This window comes from Pleurodeles waltl, chromosome 12 (genome assembly GCF_031143425.1).
Source record: "Pleurodeles waltl isolate 20211129_DDA chromosome 12, aPleWal1.hap1.20221129, whole genome shotgun sequence".
NCBI classification, from domain to species: Eukaryota; Metazoa; Chordata; class Amphibia; order Caudata; family Salamandridae; genus Pleurodeles; species Pleurodeles waltl.
The window spans coordinates 706269751-706290183 of NC_090451.1; the positions used below are offsets into that span (position 1 = coordinate 706269751).

General features: G+C 44.2%; 1 protein-coding gene across 9 annotated transcripts in view; it reads right to left on the minus strand.

Annotated features, from left to right (window-relative positions):
* Positions 1–20433, minus strand: part of LOC138266928 (calmodulin-binding transcription activator 2-like) — an 863356-nt gene that overhangs the window by 278971 nt on the left and 563952 nt on the right. For all 9 annotated transcript variants that reach the window (XM_069215705.1, XM_069215704.1, XM_069215702.1 and 6 more), the window contains one exon: positions 9626–9747. In XM_069215705.1, coding sequence (XP_069071806.1) covers positions 9626–9747 — 122 coding nt within the window. The remainder of the gene's footprint in view (positions 1–9625; positions 9748–20433) is intronic.

The window sequence follows — 20433 nt, forward strand, 5'->3', positions numbered from 1 at the left end:
AGGCCCTGGGGACTCGACCTTTGGAGGGGAGTCTGGGCTGACCCTCAGCAGTCAGGAGAGCCAGTAGAAGCAGTGTAAGCCCACACAGGCAACCCACTGGCAGCAGGCACAGTAAGTTGCAGTGAGGCCCAGACAGAACACATTGAGAGAAGTCCTACGTCACTAAAGCAGCACTGAGGAGACTGACCTTGCAGGGGCCAGGGCTACTTGGAGCCTGAAGATCCCTTGGAGCAAGAGTCAACAAGCCTTGGCTGTTGCAAGAGTTGCAGTGCACATGGAATCTGTCCTGGAGGAAGAGGCAAGGGCTCACCGTCTCCCAAGTTTGAAAGAAGGCAGAGAAGACCAAGAGGATCACTCAGAACCACCACCTGTGCTGGAGGATCCACGCAGTACCAGTGGGGAGCAGATCAACAAAGAAGGATGTTGTTGCGTTGGGTGCCTGTGGATGCAGGGGAGTGACACTGTCACTCCAAGGGAGATTCTTTCTGGCTTCTTGGTGTAGCTGAAGTCTTGCTGACCCCAGAGGATGCACAGACGTGGAAATGTTGTAGTTGCTGGAAGGAGCTGGGGAAACAATGTTGCAAGTCAAGGTCATCTCGAGTGTTGCATGCCGAGGAGTCCAGTTGTGGTTCCCATGGCCAGGAGGAGAAGAGGTAGTTGCAGAGGAGTCCTGGTGGAGTCTTGCATGCCGAATCGGGGACCCACCCGCAAGGGCATCCCTAAATAGCGCTATAAGGGGGCTTGGTCACTTTGCAAGGTGACTATCTATCAGAGGGGGGTCACTGACGTTAGTCACCTGTCCTGATCAACCAGATGCCCCCAGGGGCCTCTGCACATCTTGCTTCAAGATGGTAGAATCAAGTGACCACCTAGAGGAGCTCTGGGCACCACCCCTAGGGTAGTGATGGACAGGAGAGTGGTCACTACCCTTTCCTTTGTCCAGTTTCACACCACAGCAGGGACCAGGGGTCCCTGGACTGGTGCAAACCAGATTATGCAAGGAGGGCACTAAATGTGCCCTTTCAAAGCAAACTGGTGGATCAGGGACGGTAGCCCTCCCCAGCCTTGTAACACCTATTTCCAAGGGAGAGGGTGTTGCATCCCATCTCCCACAGGGTATCCTTTGTTCTGCCTTCCCCTGCTTTAGCTGGTCAAACAGCAGGAGGGAAGGAACCTGTCTGAGGGGCTGCACTGGCTGCCCGCAAACCCGGGAAGACTAATAGGAGCAATAATGGGGGGGTCCTCTAAGGAACCCCCAGAGCGCACGTAATCATGCCACCAATATTGCCATTAGTATTGCGGTATGATTCCGACATGTTTGATACCAAATATGCCTAAGTCTGGAGTTACCATTATGTAGCCAGAGTTTGTGGGGGTGCCCTCACACACAGGGACCTGCACCCTGCCCTCTGGGCTAAGAGGACCTGCCATAGGGGTAAGTTGCAGTGACCTGCAGTGAAAGGGTGCATCCACCTTTTGACGCAGTCTGCAATGGCAGGCCTCCAGACACAGTTTGCATGGACTCCCATGGGTGGCATAATACACGCTGCAGCCCATGGGGGACCCCTGGTGTACCAATGCCCTAGGTACCTAGGTACCATATACTAGGGACTTACAGGGGTACGCCAGTATACCAATTGTGAGGTGTAAAGAATACCAACGCAACCAAATTTAGAAGAGAGAGCACAATCACTGGGGTCCTGGTTAGCAGGATCCCAGTGAAAACAGTCTAAACACACTGATAGACAGTCAAAAAGTGGGGGGAAGCAGGCCAAAGAGAATGACTTTCCTTCAAGTGACATGGGAGCCTAAGGCTACTTGGGCTATCATGGTTTGACTGCAGGCTTCGGGGCAGCACTGGGTGGGTAATCCACTAATGGCACTGGCTCGGAGGCCCTGTTAGCACTAACAGGCTCCAACAATAAGGGTCCTGCAGGAGTCGGAGATCATCAAGGTGACTTTTCTTCTAGTGCCATCTATGCTTCTCTCTGGTGCTTGATGTGTGCAAAGCTGGCAACCTAGAGCACGCCCAGGAGCAACATCAACCACATTTGTTCTCATGGCCTAATATGTTTTGTTTCCCTCTCCTTAGCTGCCTTGGAATGCATAATGAGGCTACAGTCACATGACTTGGAGTCATGGTGGCACCACATGCAAAAAGAGTGAGGGCAATGATGGACATTTGTGCCTTAGAATCTCTACAGGGCTTCAAGCCCCAACACTTCAGGGAAAAAAATCATAGAACTGCACTTATAGTTGTACTTTTGAAGTGCTAGAGCACAAAAAACACTCAAGGAAGGAAGCTCCGGATAGGCTTTGATGGCACTTACAAAAGGTAACTGCTATGGTGCGCCGTTGTGGGGGCTATTTGGATTTGGTGACGTTCTGGATATCACTTTGGCGCCGAAGCCCCCTCCCAGCTTCAAGAGTTTTGAAATTTTTAAATCCTGTCTAACACCCAGGATAATTCAACAGGTGAGGAATCTGCAGGTGTAAGTATTAATCAGAAATAAGAGAATAGGAAATAAGTTCACTTAACGGATGCTTATATTAGCTAAGTATAATACCACCATAAATTTAAAATCCAAAATTCCCATCTTAGAAAAATCCTAGAGTCAAGTCACAATAGGCTGACTGCACTGCATATAGACTGAGAGAAAAGCATCTTAAATGTGAGTATACTGATGTCATAAGATGACCTAATTCTGTAAAACCATAGCACTACAAGTGTTAAATAATCCCTCTAAGAGTCTTGGTTTTCAGGATGAAGAATCAACAACAGGCAAGGTTCAGGTAAGTAGCAAAACTCCCCTTCCAGCTCCACAGGGGCAGCCAGGTGCCGGGTTCAAACTCGGAATCTGGTGCCACTGTTATCCAATGGGGAAAGGGGTTAGTTGAAGAGAGGCTGATCACATGCGAGTAAAGCAGTTTGATATCCCAGTCTTCGGGGTTAAGGTAAGCACAGGGAGACTACAAGGCAGCAGCAATCTTATACCCTCAGTGGCACAGTGGGGGCCGGGTGCAGAGTGCCAACACAGCATTGGGGCCCAATGAAATCCATTTGGGGGGGGGGGGGGGGGGCTCTGTTTCAAAAACAGGCTGCAGTCTCTGGGCAGGAGGTGGGGCGAAGACAACCCACAGCTGCTCAGATAAGTAGAGATGCTGGGGGACATGGGGGCACCATTTTTCGTGCTACCCAAGGCCCAGGAGCTTTGGGTGCAGGGGTGCCCTTAGGCATTGGAAAAGTGTGCCTGGCAGGTCGCGGTCAGGGAAAGTCTTTGGGTTGAGGCTTCAGGCATTGCTGTAGAGTCCGGCAGGGGTCAGCCCAAATTGGTCTCTTGCTCGGGTGAACCTTCACTGGACCAGTGGACCACTCAGCTGGGGGGTCGTCAGGTGTCGAGGTGGGTCCGGCAGTGGCTTTGCGATTCCTCAGAGCAGAAGCTTTGGAAGTCGCGGGGCTGCAGGAAGGGTCCTCTTTTGATGCAGAATCCTCGAGGGCTGCAGACAGGCCAGTAGGGCTGGGGCTAAGTCAGTTGGTATCAGCAGTCTTCTCTGCTGGTGATCAGGAATCTAGTTTCAGGGTCTGGTGGAGCCACATAAATACCAGATTTAGGGGTGTTACAGGGAAGTAACAGGTAGGGACCAATTGGGTACCTTACCTGAGGTGTCTGCATCCACTATTAGGCCACCCTTCTGTGGAAAGAGGGCATAGTCCTAGCCCTGAATGGTTAAGTCCTACCATCTTCAAGATGGTGGGCACTGAAAAATGTGCTTCACTCCGCCTCCAGAACCTGAGGGGTCGAGTTGGCGAAGGTGGGCACACTCCCTATTCTCACTTGGTTTTCCTGCCGGTTCTCCAGCCAAGAAAGGAGGTTTTGAACCAGGGCCGGCCATCTGCTGCTAGCAGCAGAGACTGGGGTTGCATTACAAAGGCGGCAGTCCTTTGAAGCTTCCCCCGAGCACTGTGCCTTCCTGGGGTTGTTAAGGTGTGACACTTCCACCCAGGATGGGCTTTGTTTCTAGCCGCAGAAAGCAAGGGCTCTCACCCCATAGGTCCAGAAACATGTCTGGTTGTGGAAGACTGGCTGCAACTAGTCAGGGGCCACACCATGGTTGGCAGGTTTTTAGGGGGCACCTTTAAGGTGCCCTCTGAGTGCATATTGCAATACATCCAACACTGCCATCAGTGTGGGTTTACTGAGAGGAGTTGTTGGTACCAAACACTCCTGGGTTTAGTGAAGCCATCATGGTGCTGGGGAACCCGAGTTGTCGACTTTCCAGCCCATGTAGTCTCTCTAGCTTCCCTGGCACTTACAATAATAAGAATAGACTTAGATATTGTAGGGACATATCTGTTCATGCAGATATGCTCACACCTGAGATATAGTGCACCCTGCTTTAGGGCTTGTAAGGCCTAATGGAGGAGTGACTTACCTATACCTTAGGCAGTGCTGCTGGACATGGCACACAGACAGTGTGCCATGTCGACTTGGTAGTTTGTCCCTGCATCAAGGGATGCCAGCTGCAGTGGCATGGCCTTGGTGAGGGGTCCCTAGGGGACCTTCTTCAGTCCCCATGCCCTAGGTATCAAAGGTACCATTTATTAGGGCCTTATAGGGGAGTCTGAAGTTGTACCAATTGTGGTACAACTTTATGGAAGAAGCACTGTCACAAGGGAATTGGCAGGGTTCCCTGTGCACTACAATCAAAACCACATAATTTTTCAGTCAAAAAGTGGGGAGCTAACCATGTCAAAAGAGGCACTTTCTCACAACTATACGTTCGATTTCCAAAGAGGAAAGGGGGGAGCTAGCCCTTGATAAGGTAAATTAGCATCCACTAAATTAATAGGGGTGGAGTGAGAAGCCCCCAAGATAGCAGAATACAGGTAGCATGTGAACCACCTGTCAACCCCAAAAGACAAACAGTTGGTTGTCTTGTTTTTTTATTGTTATTAAACACAAGTTACCATACACACAATAGTGAATGTTTAATAAAGGATTAATAAAGGTATGATAATGGCAAAAGATCTACAAGTCATACCTTGTTTTAAAAAATAAGTGCTAAGAATGTGAAAACACCCCTAAGCGGATAGAATATTACAATTGTACTACAAATGCATGAAACCAATAAAAATGCAAACATAAGAACTATCTTATAGTGATGCTACACTTGCCTTTGCCAAGAGTAACCTAGAGCAAGACCAAAGACAGCTACATTTTATTTAGATTTTGCATAGTTAAGAATTCAAATAGTTCTTACACTTAAGAAGTGTTTTTGATTAATATGAAGGTCTGAAAGAAACAACAAAATGAGAACTGGCCATGGTGGAGAGACTTCTGTCCCTCTGAATTCATCAACAGTATAACTGCGGTGAGATGGAGCTTAAAGAATAAATGCACCCCATGGCTACAATTGGGCAAGTTCGAACAACCCCAATGTAAATCTCAGGAGATTTGGACTGTGACTGCTGCTTAAATCAACCGTCATTCCCAAGGGTGCATGGAGTCTCCAAGACAAGAAGGAGGGTGACAAGCAGAGACTGGTAATAGAAAGATACTTGAAATGCAACTCATTTTCCACTGACGACAACAGTAAAGTTCAGCTGTCTGTCAAGGACCTTCTGGCTGCCAGGTTATCTCTTGCTCCTATTTAGGTAGTGGAAAGAATGTGCAATAGTTCTTGGCAAGAAGGGAAAGTCTGCTTAAATCCACTTTGTAAAATCCTTTGGCTTAATCACTCATACACCACCCTCTTCCCGCTATCACCCTTCACACAAATAGCCAGCAAGGATGATATGGAAAATGCTCCTATCTGACATCTGAGATGGTGTGGATCTGAAGGGAGGGAGTCTGGGTGTAGGCGAGGGGGTGGGCGAGTGGATCTAAAATTATCTGGAATGGTTGACACAGCGTGGCCGGGCCTGGCTGCCCCAGAATAGAAACAAAGACAGAGGTTTAAAGAGAGAGTGACGTCAGACGCTGCCAGAGACGCACATCACTTTTGCCAGTCTACTGGTGCTGTTAAAGTTCAGAATGGGTGGGGGAAGAGAATTTCCTGTACAAGCTGGCTTGTACCAAAGTATAATTCCTCGTTAGACCACAGGAACATTAGTACCCATTGAGATGAGACACGAAAGTAGGTGACCTACACCAAGCTCCACTTTCAAATAATATTTGAAAGGGGAGGGGTCCAGAATAGATTGAGCAATGTTGCTCACAAGTTTGTCATTCATAAGCTTTATGCTGCTACAGTCTTCAGCGATACACAAAATCAAGCAGAGGTCGGCGTGCTGTTCTGTGGATACCACACCTGGTTTCAATTCAACTTCAGTTGGTCAAAGTGTACAAAACAATATTTCCAAATTGGACAGGCACTGAAACAATGACTGATATGGTATCCCAACTGTTGCACCTCAGGTTTAAAATCCGAGATAATCAGCCAGGCATGCCTAGGTCGCAAGATTGCAGAGTTGATACCTCTTGCTGAAGTGGCGGCCACATGAAGTACACATCTAATGGTCACATAAGAAATGAGTTTCTCCTCAGCGACAAGATCCTCCCCTTCTTTCTACACTTATCTGGAAATCTTCCATCTCCACTGTGCTCAGTTGTATCTAGAGAGCAGCCCCACGGAATTGGCAATCCACCAATGATTCCCATTACCTACAGCCACCCTCTTCCCAGCAGCCTGTGTCCTCTTACTTTACTTATCAGGAAGAGGTGCATCTCCTGCTGCCTGCAGGCAGGACTTTTCCCATGGGGAGCAGGGTCAAGGCTGATTTGTATATGGCTGGGTCCAAACTGGGGTGGCATGGTGAGCAAATAAACAATGGATTTAACCCAGATCTGTGACTAGGGATGAGTGTCTGAAAGGTTTCAGCACTCCATTCATCATCCTTTTGGGCCTGTGATACTGCCAGCTTCTGTCTGGTAACCAACACTAGAGAATCTGGGGAGTGGTGCCTGCCAATATAGAATGGGTCTGAGGGACATGCTTTATACTTCCTCTCTACCCTAGGAGTCAGTATTCTACTTTTGACTGGGTCTTTGAAAATCAGTGCAGATGACTTTGGCTTAGTCTTTATCATCAGTAGATATTGAACAGTCGATTCCATTCTGGATAAAGTCTCCACTAAGAAGTCCTCCTCTTCAAGGGGGATAGCATCTCAACCTTGTGGTATGCTGCAGCGCTCTTTTTGAATCTGTGATAGTCAGTGGTGCCGTCTGGTGGGGATGCTTTGATAGGGATTACCTCTAGATTTGGGTCATCCGATGGTTCAACACTATAGTCTTCTCATGGATTATCAGGACTGGGCAGATAGTCAGAGGGCCCCTCCAAATCATCCCCTGGAAAATATGGTTTTACACTGGCAATGCTTGAATGTGTAGGTGACTGCAATGGCAGAGAAAGTGCAGGTGAGTTTTGTGGTAATGGCGGTGGTAGTGAACTAGTGTCTTTGTTGACATAAGTCATTTTGATGGTTGAAATATCAGAAGTTCTTCAAACACTAGCCTCGTCCTTTCCAGGGCAGTGAGTTTCCAAGAGTATTGGTCAATTGTCTGCTGTCACTTAGGAAGGAATTGGGCCTTTCAAGGTTTGGCTCTACGTCTTCCTCAGGTTCATGGTGGTTCGGAGCAGTTTTAGCTTTCAGCCTTAAAATGTCCTTATGAGGGATTTTTGGACATCACTTCAGACGACTGTTCCTTCAGCACTGATAGTTTCGATGCCAACGGCTTTGACGTTGCAGGCTTTGTAGTCAACAGTTTCGCTGTCAATGGGGAGATGTGGCGTCCAGAGGCCTGGGACTTCAGTGCCTCTGTGCCATACTTTTGCTTGCGCATGGATCAGAATCGAGTGACCTCTCTTCCTTGCTTAGCTCTGAAGCCTTCTTTCACTGTCAAACGTAAGCATTAGGTCGTGGAGCACGAGATACTCTGTGTTTAAATGGGCTCCTGTGTGCATCCGCTCCAACACGTCTTGCACCAGTGCTTCGTGTGTGGGTGCTGGAGGGCTAACAGTTTTAACAGTACATGGTGTAGTGTTCGTGTTCAGGCCAGAAGCAGACTCAGGCTCGAAAGGAGGACCTCTTCAGAAGGAGACAGCCAGCTGGCCCCTGTCATTGCTGGATCCAGTATCAATATCAGTCTCCAGATGCAAAGTAGTCTGGGCTGCCTGTTAGCTCATCTCCCTAAAAGGCGCACTCTTTGTGGGGGCTGATGTTTTCTTCTCCCTCTGAAACCTTCTGCTCAGCAGTGGTCTCCATTCTATGGGCAAGTTGTTGTCCCGGCGGAATTTTAAAGTGTTTCTTTTTTGTGTGTGAATTGTTGACAAGCCGCTCAGTCCTAGTCATTGTGAGACTCAAGTTGCAGACAAGGAGTTGATCTTTGTGAACGCTCTCCAATCCGCAAGGAAGGTATGAGTGGTTACGTCGGTTCTTTGACAACTTCTCCCTGATGTCTCAGCCGCATTGTAGAGTTTATTACTGACAATGGCATTAGATTCTCCTGTTAAGCTGGCCTCGAGAAAAGGTGCGAAGAGTGAGCTTCAACGCACCCACCTGAAAGTGGAGAAAAACAATCTGAAGGCGGAGCAGATGACCAAGCAGCATTACCCCGAATCATCTCAAGATCTTGTGACTCTAAAGATTTCTTCGAAGAAAAACAAGTTATAAATGTCTAAGCCCAACACTAGATGGCATGAGTGTGCACTGCATGTGTATCTACAGCCACACATTATAAATATGGTATTTACTCTATAACCCTATGGACAGAGTTTGAAGTCACAACAAGGTCTTCCGATTCACTTCTTTGAAGAAAAACAAGTGGCAAATGTTCAGTCCCAACACTAGATGGCAGGAGTTTACAGAGCATGTATATCAACAACCACGCATGCTATGAACAAGTTTCTTCCATGATTAACCTTCTTAAAGTGTCAAAATATTTTTTGCAGCTCCTCAATGGTCACAGGTGCCTGCTAGGAGCTCAGATGTGAATCACTCCTCAGACCGTCAGTCTGGTGCCAGAGCCCGTCAGATTTCTTTAGAAGTATAGCACAAATATGACATGGGAGCATCAGAATTTGAGTAAGGTGATAGCATTTCTGCAGTCCCTAATGTCTGACAAACATGGTGGCTGAACAAGCTGCTCTGATATACCATTATTTTATGCCATTGCTCCACTACCATGTGAAACCTGGATGCTTACTTTATTAAGAAGCAGAAGTAAACATTAGGAAATTAAAATTGTTATGTGTAGAATTGCAGGGGAGATTTCATTTCTGAACAGTCAGATTTCTATATTCATGTGTTTTCAAAAAAACGTGCGCTAATTTTATGAACACTTTCTGAGAATGTTCAGTGAGTGATCTGTGGTTAAAACAGTCACAACCAATTTCTAAATTACTTTCATTATTTGCAATGGGAACGCACTGTGGTGGTAATCATCCAGCACCGCTAAAAATCCAATTAAAAAAATAAATGTGTCTTACGTTTAGGAACCATGATGTTCTTAGCCCGTCACAAGTGCCAGTTTTCAAAAGAAAATACTTAGCTAGATATTCCAGACATCTAGGACAAGATAATATGTGCAGGGTAAACAAAAGTTTAATCTGGTTCTGGGCTCACCTGAATGTGCGGGCTCCCCGAGGAGCCACCTTTCTGCTGATGCTGGTTGGAGGCAGTCATCTCAGCCATTCTCTTTTCCATCTGCTCCAGACGCTCAAGAATAGACATCCTGAATTGGTTGTCTATAAGACAGACAAACAGTTGGAGTTAGAATGGCCTTTGCTGGGGTCCAGTGCAAAGGTAGACAGAAGAAACATATAGGGCCGTGTCTAAGAAGCAAGGGGTGGACCAGCCTGATACAAGACTAACAGACACTGCAGATATTGCACCACGTTTTGCTTTGACCACTGGCGTTGAAAATACAACATATTGACAACCTCTGATGGATCTCTATCCAGACCTTATCATACAGTAGTTTTCTCCCAGGGACAAGCTTCAGAGAGGTTACATTATAAATCACTCTTAACATTTACACTTTCACTCTGACTGAATAGACTCTGAAAAGCTTGACAACCAGCCTCTGGGAGGGGCAGTGAAGGGTCGTGACCAAGTCCAGCAACCACGCATGTTCTCTAGTGCTATTCTCAAGTACTTGGGGAGGCGAGGAGCTAGGATTGTCTCAAAGAGTCTCTGTTTCAAATCATAACAAGTGAGAATTAACTAAGCTGGGGTGACTGGTCCTAAAAATATGGGAACCTCTTTTAAAGCTCTAACTGGAAAACAATACAGAATGCCCTAAAATGGTAAACATCCAGAGGACTATAGCAGCAGAGAGAATAACAGTGTTCTTTCCCATTCAACTCAGTCACCCTGGTTCATCAGGACCTCAAGTGCCAAGAAACACATCGTAATTACAACCCACTGTCCTCATTCCCCAAATCCACATTCACAGGATCAGGCAGGATAAGAAAACACCTACATATGCATGGATCTGCCTACTGGAGTAAAATACTTAAAACCTAGTTCTGGAATAACAAACTATTGATATGAAAACACGAGCCACAACTTTGATATCTTGTGTGGAGTTTTTTTTTTAACATAAAGGAGCTCAAATATGTATCTCCTTAACCACTCCTTGTCACTCTTCCCTTTTTATGGTCTGGCCTCCCAGCTGTTGCCAGACAATTATGTGAGCATCACTAGAGAGCCGTTTTGGCTCCGCCCATATGTTGGGAGCCAAGTGTACAAGTTTTGTTTGCTATTTTCAATTATGGGGTAACCCTTGTGTTCCTCTGCTGCTGCCGCAAGTTTGCAGAAGCCACCCACATGGAGGAGCTCTTCATTTAGATGTGACTTTCCACGATAAATAGGTAACTCGTTTGTTCGTCTCCATGGAGAATGCCTGGATGTTACTGACAACTGCTGTTTTGGAATAACTGGTGCCATCTACTGGTAAAAGAAATTCATAGTGAACACATAACTTTGCTGTTTGCATAACGTGACTGGGGTGTTCCTTTTATTCGTCCACATGAAGACCACACTTTCTGGCGGGCGAAATGTTGACGGAATCCTGATATATATGCCTCGATCTTGATATATTTTGTTGGGACTAGGAATGTTATGAATGAAGTACAAAATCCCAACCGCAGAGATTCTAAGTAAATTTGTTTTGCACCAAGATTGCAAGATTACCAACATATTGTTTGTACATTTGCATATACAATTATTCTTTTTTCTTTGTTTATTATTAACTAGTTGAGGAACTGCACAAGGACTTTTTGCACTAATCACACAGCACCCTTCTCTTTGAAATTTACAATGCTGTGTATTCTTGAATGAGTTTGACCAAGTCATAAATTGATATCTTTTCCTTTTATCTCTCCTGTAGCTGTGTGTGCGAATTAATGAAATGACATATTTATGCATGCAAAGTTACTTAGACAATACCATTTCTGATTTTGATTGGGCAGAAGGTGTGTGCTTCCACAAAAAAAGTACCACAAAGCTGCTATCTTTCTATTTATTTATCCAATTACCTGAGCTTGAACTTTCATGCCTACACAGATGACATTTGAATACTATTATAAGTGCTTTACAATTAGATACATTATGGTGTTATATGGGAGGAGGGCAATCATTAACCAATGTGAATGTTTAGCTCTCACTTGACAGTACAACTGTCTCTTGACCTGTTAGCCTACACTAATAATATTCAACAGTTCTTTGCTCCCACACAAATACATATCCATTCCCAAGCTATTTACGTGTAAAGCTACCCACTACCGTACAACATTCCTTTAAGGACAGACCTATTGGCTTTGCCAATGCTTTTTTTTTTTTTTTTTGCAACTGCCACCCACTGCCAGCACCACATACCCATCTGGCTCTTTCCCTCTAAGGACCAGGCGTCTGAAGGCTTTTAGCAATTACCCGATCCAGTACATCAGAGGGTTTTCAAGAGTTAAAACCTGCCTCTTTTTGTATGGTCATGCCCAAGTGCTAACTAGACCTCAGTGCCATTACCACGATGCCAAGTGTATGTAGGATTGCTTGTACCCAATTAGAAATGGCTAACGTAGCTGTAAGTCCCTAAACAAAATGTTACCCTGGCAACAATGGCAAGTAAGGAGGCTACCCTAGGGCTTGAAGCACTGATTGTGTCACCCGGGAGGTCCCCCAAGAACAACAAGTTCCCCACTCCGCCACTGCAGACAGGAAGAACAGTTGTGTACTTCTAGCCCAACTTTGCCATTGAACGTAATGGTAAGGCCACCACTTCCCATGGACACGTGTTTAAGTCAACCCACCCTTGCAGGCCTATCAAGCTCTAAAGACAGGGTGCAAAATATGGCAAAGGCAAGACTTGTACTTTACATGTCCCGACAGTAAAGAAGACAAAAAAGGCGTTTTTACAGTGGAAAGACTTGGTCGCCCAGATGGCGAGGACACGGTTACATGCTGACCCCCTCATCTGTGCTAACTCCTGAACAGTGCAATCAAAGTGGACACTCCAATGTATCATACAATTTCTTACATTAAGCCTGACATGTATCTCAAGTCAAAAGTAATATAACTTGTTCCAGTGTGCAACTTTAGCAAAGCTGCCACTTTGTTGCCTTTAAAACACTGGGCCTAACGTGGCACATGCAAAGCTTGCACCACAAGACATCTTTCTGCCCTCCTGGAGAGACAGGACAATGACTCTCAGAAAGGAGAACAATGAGAGACTGCAGACCAGGGAGGATTCACCTCTCTCTTGCAGGAAGCTACAGGGCATGTAGCCCTGAGGTAGCCACACCCCTGGGGTGGGCTAAGGGGTCTTAACACCCAGAGAGAGGTCTGTCATCTTGGGAGTGTGCATCCTGGGATATCATGATGCCACACTCCACAAGAAGTGGTCATCAGTTGGCAGGGAACCTGGTAGCCCATTGGTTACCAACCACATCCTACTCCGAGGGCTCTTTCTGAGGATAAAGTGGGCAGCCCTGGCACCCAGACCTAAGATCTCTACCAACGTAAAGGACCAAAGGAGGACTTCCCTACTGCACTGACGGATCAGCAAAAAGAGGCTGCACTGACAAAGACTGCACCTGCTGGCCTGCGAAGACAGGAAATGTGCCTGCTGTGTTCTGCTCAAGGAGAAGCTGTATCCAGAGCCCGGTCAAGCCAGGAGAACTCCAAGGGCCAGTCGAAAGGCCTCCTGTTCACACCATAGGGACTTAACAGCTGAAGTGGCCAGCTGGGGCACAATGGTAGAACAAGGTCTTCAAGCCGATACCACCGCCGCTGCGCAGCACCAAGGATCAAGACCCAATGCACAGAGTCACACTCAATTTCACTGAGCCCAGAAGTGCTGTCAGAGAATTGCTGGGACCCTCCAAAGGTGAGTTATTGACCCAGAAAGTATGGGCCTGTGACCGCAATAACGGCCGACTGGTAGCCCAGTATTGACTGGAATTCAGCCAGACCAAAGAGAACTTTGTGGGACGTCGTCCCTCCAATTAGGACTCTTCTCACCAACTTCGTAGATAGAGGAATTTCTGCAGGAAAACCCCTGTTGACCACATTGCATCCACAGCATCCATAGAGCATCTACAGCATCCTTCATTCCCTATATCAGGACAACTCTATAAGAATCAATGTCAAAGCGGATAAAGTGCCTGGAACTGCTGGAAGACTGCTTCTTCTGTGAAGGTGACTGTTCTTGAGGACCTTGCTGGTCCCTCTGACTAGTTCCTTGCCAGAGTTGATCCACTAAGTACTTCTAACTGACCGCATTGACACTTACCCAAGTTTTCCTTGAAAATATTCTGTGTCCCCAATTCGTTGACTTTGCTAAAGCGTTTTGCGGTTGAGTGATATTGCTTTGATTTAATATTTGTTGTAAAATCTGTATCTTCGGAACTCACCAGTGTATAATTTTCATTTTAGTGTCTACATTTTTCTGAAAAATATAGTCTAAGTTTCGGACTGGAGCAAGTAGAAAATTAAGAAAACAAATACACGTCCGACCCCAACAGCTTCTTCAAAGAAAAACAACTTGTAACACTCCAAACCCAACACCAAATGGCAGGAGATATGCAGAGCATGTGTATCTATAGCCACACATGACATCAAACCTTCTTCTTTTTTTTAATGCATTCAAATGTTCCTTAAAAAAAAAAAAAAAACAGGCTATGTTTATTAAAAAGACAATGCAATCTTAGATGTGGTTGTCCACTGATTGCTTTTAAACAAAGGCAGCCATTATTTCTGCATGAAATCACGGCTACAAATCGTAGTGGGTCTCAATTTGTGACCCACCTACATAATTGAAATGCACTCCACTACAATAATATTAGTACATAGCTCGGTCCGCAAAATACAATTGTATTTGTAAAATGTCAGTATGCAAATTACAGGATGCATTCTTATTATATCCGGCCCCTAGCTATTTCATCTTCATATGTTTACTGTTTAGTAACCATTCACATACTACTCATCAATAATTAGCAATGTGTATGGGTGTTCAAGTCAGGTTGTGCATAGTGGACAACTTCAATTCTTCTAAATTGTTGCTGGCAAAGTAATAAAGAAGAACGAAGGGTGAAAAACCCCAAAGATCATTCTACAAGGAAAGTTTAAGCCAGCAAAATCACTCAAACTAAACTGTTTGAAGACCACAAATTTTGTATCTGGACAAAGTTGTATATTTCGCATAACTTTGCAGGTTTAATTTATATTTCGCACATCCCTTATTTTAAGTTCTTTCTGAAATTGCACATTTGACACCTATCAGCAGTTTGTGTTCTATTACCTGTACCTATTCTATTACCTGTGACCTGAAATGGTGCAGTCCAAGAACCAGTAAGTTAACTAGAACAAAAACGATGGAGAGGCTCAGCTAGCAGTTACAAACTCTGGTGGTGGGTTAATAAGGATCCTACCTAATAAGAAAGGATGAGGGGCAGTTCCAAGAAAACTCAGCATCAGGTCATATTTTATTGCCGAAGCAGTTAGTGAGGAAACACACGTCTATCTATGACTTGAGTTTCGAAATTCTTCAATCATCCTCAATCCGAGACCCTTGATTATTTATCGCCTTTGGAATTATTTTACACTTCCTAATTTGACATAATGCTAGAGTAGCCTAAAGCCCTTCACCCAGGGACAGCCTTTGCTTGCTGGTGTTGTTTAAAGCAAAGTGTCAGCGCAGGCGCCAGTTCTCTCTGTACAAGGAGTGCTGCCAATGATGCCAAGAGCAGATGCAACTGCTCAAAACCAAGCAGGTAGCATTTTTTGCTTTCTCTTTACAACTTCAGGTCATGCCACAAACAAACACCAACTTCTGCCAGATCAATTATCTGACTGGAAAGGCATTCTTTTAACCAGCTTCAGTGACTGTGTGAGGCATCACATGAAAGTTTTGTCGTATAATGTCGCCGATCGTTCATTATTAGCGCAACACCAAGACTCAAAAAAAGAACTACAGCATGGCGGCCCTCCATACAGCACTAAACTCAAGCAGGTCAACGTGACTTGTACACCTGAACTGCTGACAGAGGAACCATCCTAGCTCATGCATACACTCAGCAACAAACAAAAAGAAACAGCATGGGGGCAGTCCATACAGCACCAAACTCAAGCAGGTCAGTGTCATTTGTACACCTGAACCGATCCCACAGGAACCATCCAAGCTCATGAATACACTCACCAATAAATAAAAAGAAACAGCATGAAGACAGAACATTCAGCATCAAAGTTGAGCGCGTCAAATTTCCTTGCACACCTGAACCGATACCACAGGAACCATTCAAGCTCATGCATACACTTTCCAACATACAGAAAGAAACCTTTATGGTGATAGTCCGTCCATACAGTATCAAACTCAAGCAAGACAATTGCCCTTGTACGCTTGAACTGATCACACAGGAACCCTTTTAATACCTTATGTTGGCTACAAGCAGCATAAGTGACACTCCATTATTTGGGTGGCAGGTTTAAAACCGACCCAGAGTCAAGAGTTTCTACAACCCTATCAGTTAAGTAGCCTACATACAAGCTCATAAACCATTTGAAAATATACACAAAAATATAAACTGCATTATTTGAAGACGTCAAAATAGAGAGTACCAACTTTTCTTAGGGCAACTTAAGTAGCACAATATTCCAGGTCACTGAGGGGCAAAATACTCCAGGGGTTGGAGTCTAATGCATGGGCACAATACTGCAATGTATGGAATAAGGAGGACAGGACACAATACACCAGATGCTGCTGAACAAAATGCAGGTGCAGCCTAATGAAAGAGTACAATACTATGGGTGAGGCCAGTAGAGGAATATAAATCTTCAGGTGCTGTTTAATAAAGGGCACAATACTCGAGGCATAATGATTGGTCACAATCCTCCTGCTGAGCCATAGCAGGAAATAAAATACTAGGTTCCGTCTAATGATGGGCACAATACTCCAGAAGAGGTGTTACAAGGAGTAAAGTGCTTGTAGAGTTCTTAACGATTGATACAATACTTCATGAGAAACATAACGATGGACAAAATACTTAAAGGAAGTCTAATGAGAGATGTAATGCTCTAACCAAGGGGCACAAATCTAAGATAAGATCTAATGAATGGATACATTGGCTCCCGATCCAGAGGAAATGTCAGTTCAAGATGCTGACCCACCCATACAAAGCCATGCACAACGAAGGACCAGCATACATCAACAAATAAATTACTTTCCAGTAACCAACCAAACAGACCCTCACAAGTGATTTGCAGTGCTTTATAAATCCTGATTGACCGACTGACTTACTGACAATATGCTAGGTGAAGCCTAGTAGGCACAAAACGCAAAATACTGTGTACAAATGGACACATTACTTTAGGTGAGGTCTAATGATGGTTAAATTACTCTGTAAAAAGGGCCAAAATACTCCAGGTGTGGTCTAAACAGGGGCACCATACTCCAGATAAGATCATAAGATCAATAGAGGGGCACAATAGTTCAGGTGCAGTCTAATGAGAGGCACAAGTCTACCCACTAGTGCTGGGGGTACAACAGCTGTAGATGGCATTTATAACAAGCATTTGCAATGCAATAGGTCTCGCATTTGCTTGAGTTAGAGCTATTGGCATTGTAAATTCATTACTGGACTTTACTTGCCACATACATTTGTCAACCCTGCCTCATAATGTCATCTTTCCCTGCCATATAATTTCAGTTGCCCTGCATATAACTAAAGCACTTCAATTTACCATCTTCCTCTATCTGCAGCAAAAAATGAAAATGTTGCCATTTGGTATCCTAATTTAAATCTGCCATGCTAATTCCAATAGAATACCACTTTTACCACCCCACCATCAGAGTTGCTGGCTGGCTAACACAATTCCCCCCAAAAAACAGACACAAGACAACCGCAGAGGATAAATAAACTAGAAGGGTCACCCAAACATATCAAGAGTGTTCAAACAGTCAGTCTAATAAGGATGTTAAGTTGGCCCGAATCATGGTCATAATTGTGAGAGATTATTAAAACATATACAATTATCATATAAACCTTTATCAGAAATAAACTTTTGGCATTAGGCGGTTATGTTCAAAAGAGCCAATAGAGGGCACCATAACAAAACTGTCATTTGTCAGAAACATGTTCATGTAACCATATTATTAGCCCCTAGAGGGTGTTGTTAGGACTAGCAGGCCTACCATAATGCTATTACAAACAAGGACATTAAAACAAAACTTCTCCCAGGTGTAAAACAAACGTTCTAGCCATGAGAAAGCTTAAAAGACACTGAAAGGTGGGAAGTGTTATTATTTTGGGGTCCCCACTAACCTAAAGTGTGGACCCCAGGGATGTAGAGACAAAAACTTCTGCAGTTGAGGCAATATGTGTGTTCATATATTAATGCTGTTTGGAATTGTATTTATGTTTAATTAATGAAAAGCCTTTATTATTAGGGTGAGCACTGTAAATAAACGTTTTTATGTCATGCTGCCCTACTGACAGTGGTTCCAATGAAAACAAAGTGTACACACTTGTTTGAAAAGTTTAACAATATGAGGTGAAGTATTATGCTCCCGGAATGCTTTCTGATTAGATGCAAATGTTTGCAGAAGTTTGTAAGCAAGAATGATGATTCTTTACTTTCAAAGTAAATGTTCAAAACAAATGCAAGTAGGAAAAAAACATTTTGCTACTATGAAATTTTAGGTGCCATTTTCTTTGAAGCATCATTTAGTAAGATGTGTTGATGCATGCTATTATTTCAAAAAAATATTCCTAATAGAAAAATCACTGTAAACATTTTCAAGAAGATTATGGGAAGCATGAAAATAAATAAGCACTGGTAAGCCAACCGATCTGACATTTGTTGTGAGTCTCTTGGTTTCGTCAATGTATGTCTTGTTTTGACATGGGCTTGTAACACTTTATAGTTGTGGGAGTTCCAAGGCCCTCACCATTGTAACAAGCACTGGAAAAAGCACACAAAAATGTATTGATCTCAAAAAACACACATTGCCACCAGTGGTGCAACAAAGGCCCCACAGTCCCTGCAGTGTGCGGGACCCCTCCTGGGGGGCCCCATCAGCACAGCATAGCACCTGCCCTGAGTGAGTCTGGAGGTGGCCCCTCCAGTTTTTGACACAGTAGTTCCTGGCCAACATGCTTCTTGCAGAAGAGCAGAATCTGATCAATCACAGTAAAGCCAATCCATAGATAGACAGAGTAATAGAAGCTTTATAAAAACAAAATATCTTGATTAATGCCTGACATAATTAGGAACCCAATTCTTAAAGAAAGTCGCAAAAGTACACTCATTTAAATTAGGGGCTTTCATGAATTCACAAGAATTTACAGAAGTAGACGAGAAAATATTTGTAAACTGTATTTAAGCACGAGCAATATGCATGTAAAGATTTGCTCGTGTGAAAATCTATTTTTCCCAACCCTGGAAGAACTTTTAATCCTGCCATTGTCAGGAGTAAATTTCAACCTTTCTTAGTATGGGAAAAGATTAGAGAAGAGTTGGTGAAAATCTGTAAAGATGAAAGTTAGTAGATTTGCAGACTCAAAGGCATTCCAGCCCTTGAACTAATGCTTACTGCTTCCTCCAGCCCCAGTATGTAGATGTGTGAAAAGGTGGCAAAATAAAGAAATTGATATAGTAGGGATTGAAACTGCAAGTATTCAAGCCGTTCTATAGTAATATGCCTGGCATAATCAGAACTCTTACATAATGAGATTGCTGCCATAATCTGTCGCTGAACTAAATGGCACTAAAGGGACAAAAGGGGCAAATAGATTTTTACAGGACAAGCAGATTTAAGCAACAACCTGTCCCATGGATAAGTAGATATTTTTTTAATTCCACACTCCTGGGACCCAGAGATGATGTAGACAGAAAAAGCATTTTAAGGTGGTCCCATTATCCTAGGACCATCACAGGCTGAGTTATGAGCAAAAACTTTTTGTAAAAGAAGTGCCCTGCAAAGCATTGTGAGGCGAGTTTTCGTGCCATGAATATATATAATAATAATAGTATGTTGACTGCAATGCTCAGAACAGCCCCTAGAAGACACCACAATAATAATAGCATTTGGAAGAAACATAGTCATGTAACTATACAGTCATCGTTTAGAGAGCACAACCACATGAAAAAAGAATGGTAGAAAATCATGCAGTAACCATTTATTTAGCTCCTAGAGGGCATAGTGCACTACAAATCTTCTAGGTTAGCAGGCCTATTGAAATGATATTACAAATAAGGCCCTTAAAACATAAGCTATTCCCAGATGTAAAACAAAAGTTACATCCAATGGATGCTTAAAACGACACTGAATGGTGGAAGGGTTTATTATTTTGGGGTCCCCATTTACCTAAAGTGGGGACCCAGAGATGACCTAGATAGAAAGAGAATGTTGTGGTGAATGTTTTGTAGGTGGTCCCATTGTCAAAGGACCACCACAGGCTGAATTATGAGAAAAAGTGTTTTGAAAAAGTAATGCCCTGCAAAGCAATATGGGGCGAGTTTCTCGCTGCAGTGAATATTGTAGTATTATCTCTCCCCATGTGCAGGGAGAGTCACTTTCGCTTTGTGGATTTCTGTTTTACTGTAAAGCATTTACCAATTTCAAGTGTTTTAAGGAATTACTCTGATTAGGTAACTGTGGACCATGGGACCAGCGCTCCGGTACAGCACGAAGGGGAGAGACAAAAAGAATAGTGTGTCCACGCTGAAGTATATCAGCAATCATGCAATAATCCGTGTAACAGGGGCAGTCTGCAAGGCATGACAAAAACAGCCTCAAGGCAGGACAAATGTAAAGCATTTACCAGTGACATCAAGTGATTTTTTGAAAGGCAAGCCCACAAACGAGTGAAAGTGATCGGCGTGACAATACCTACAACAGGTCAAAGAGCTTGCATGCTCGACCTAACAAACCG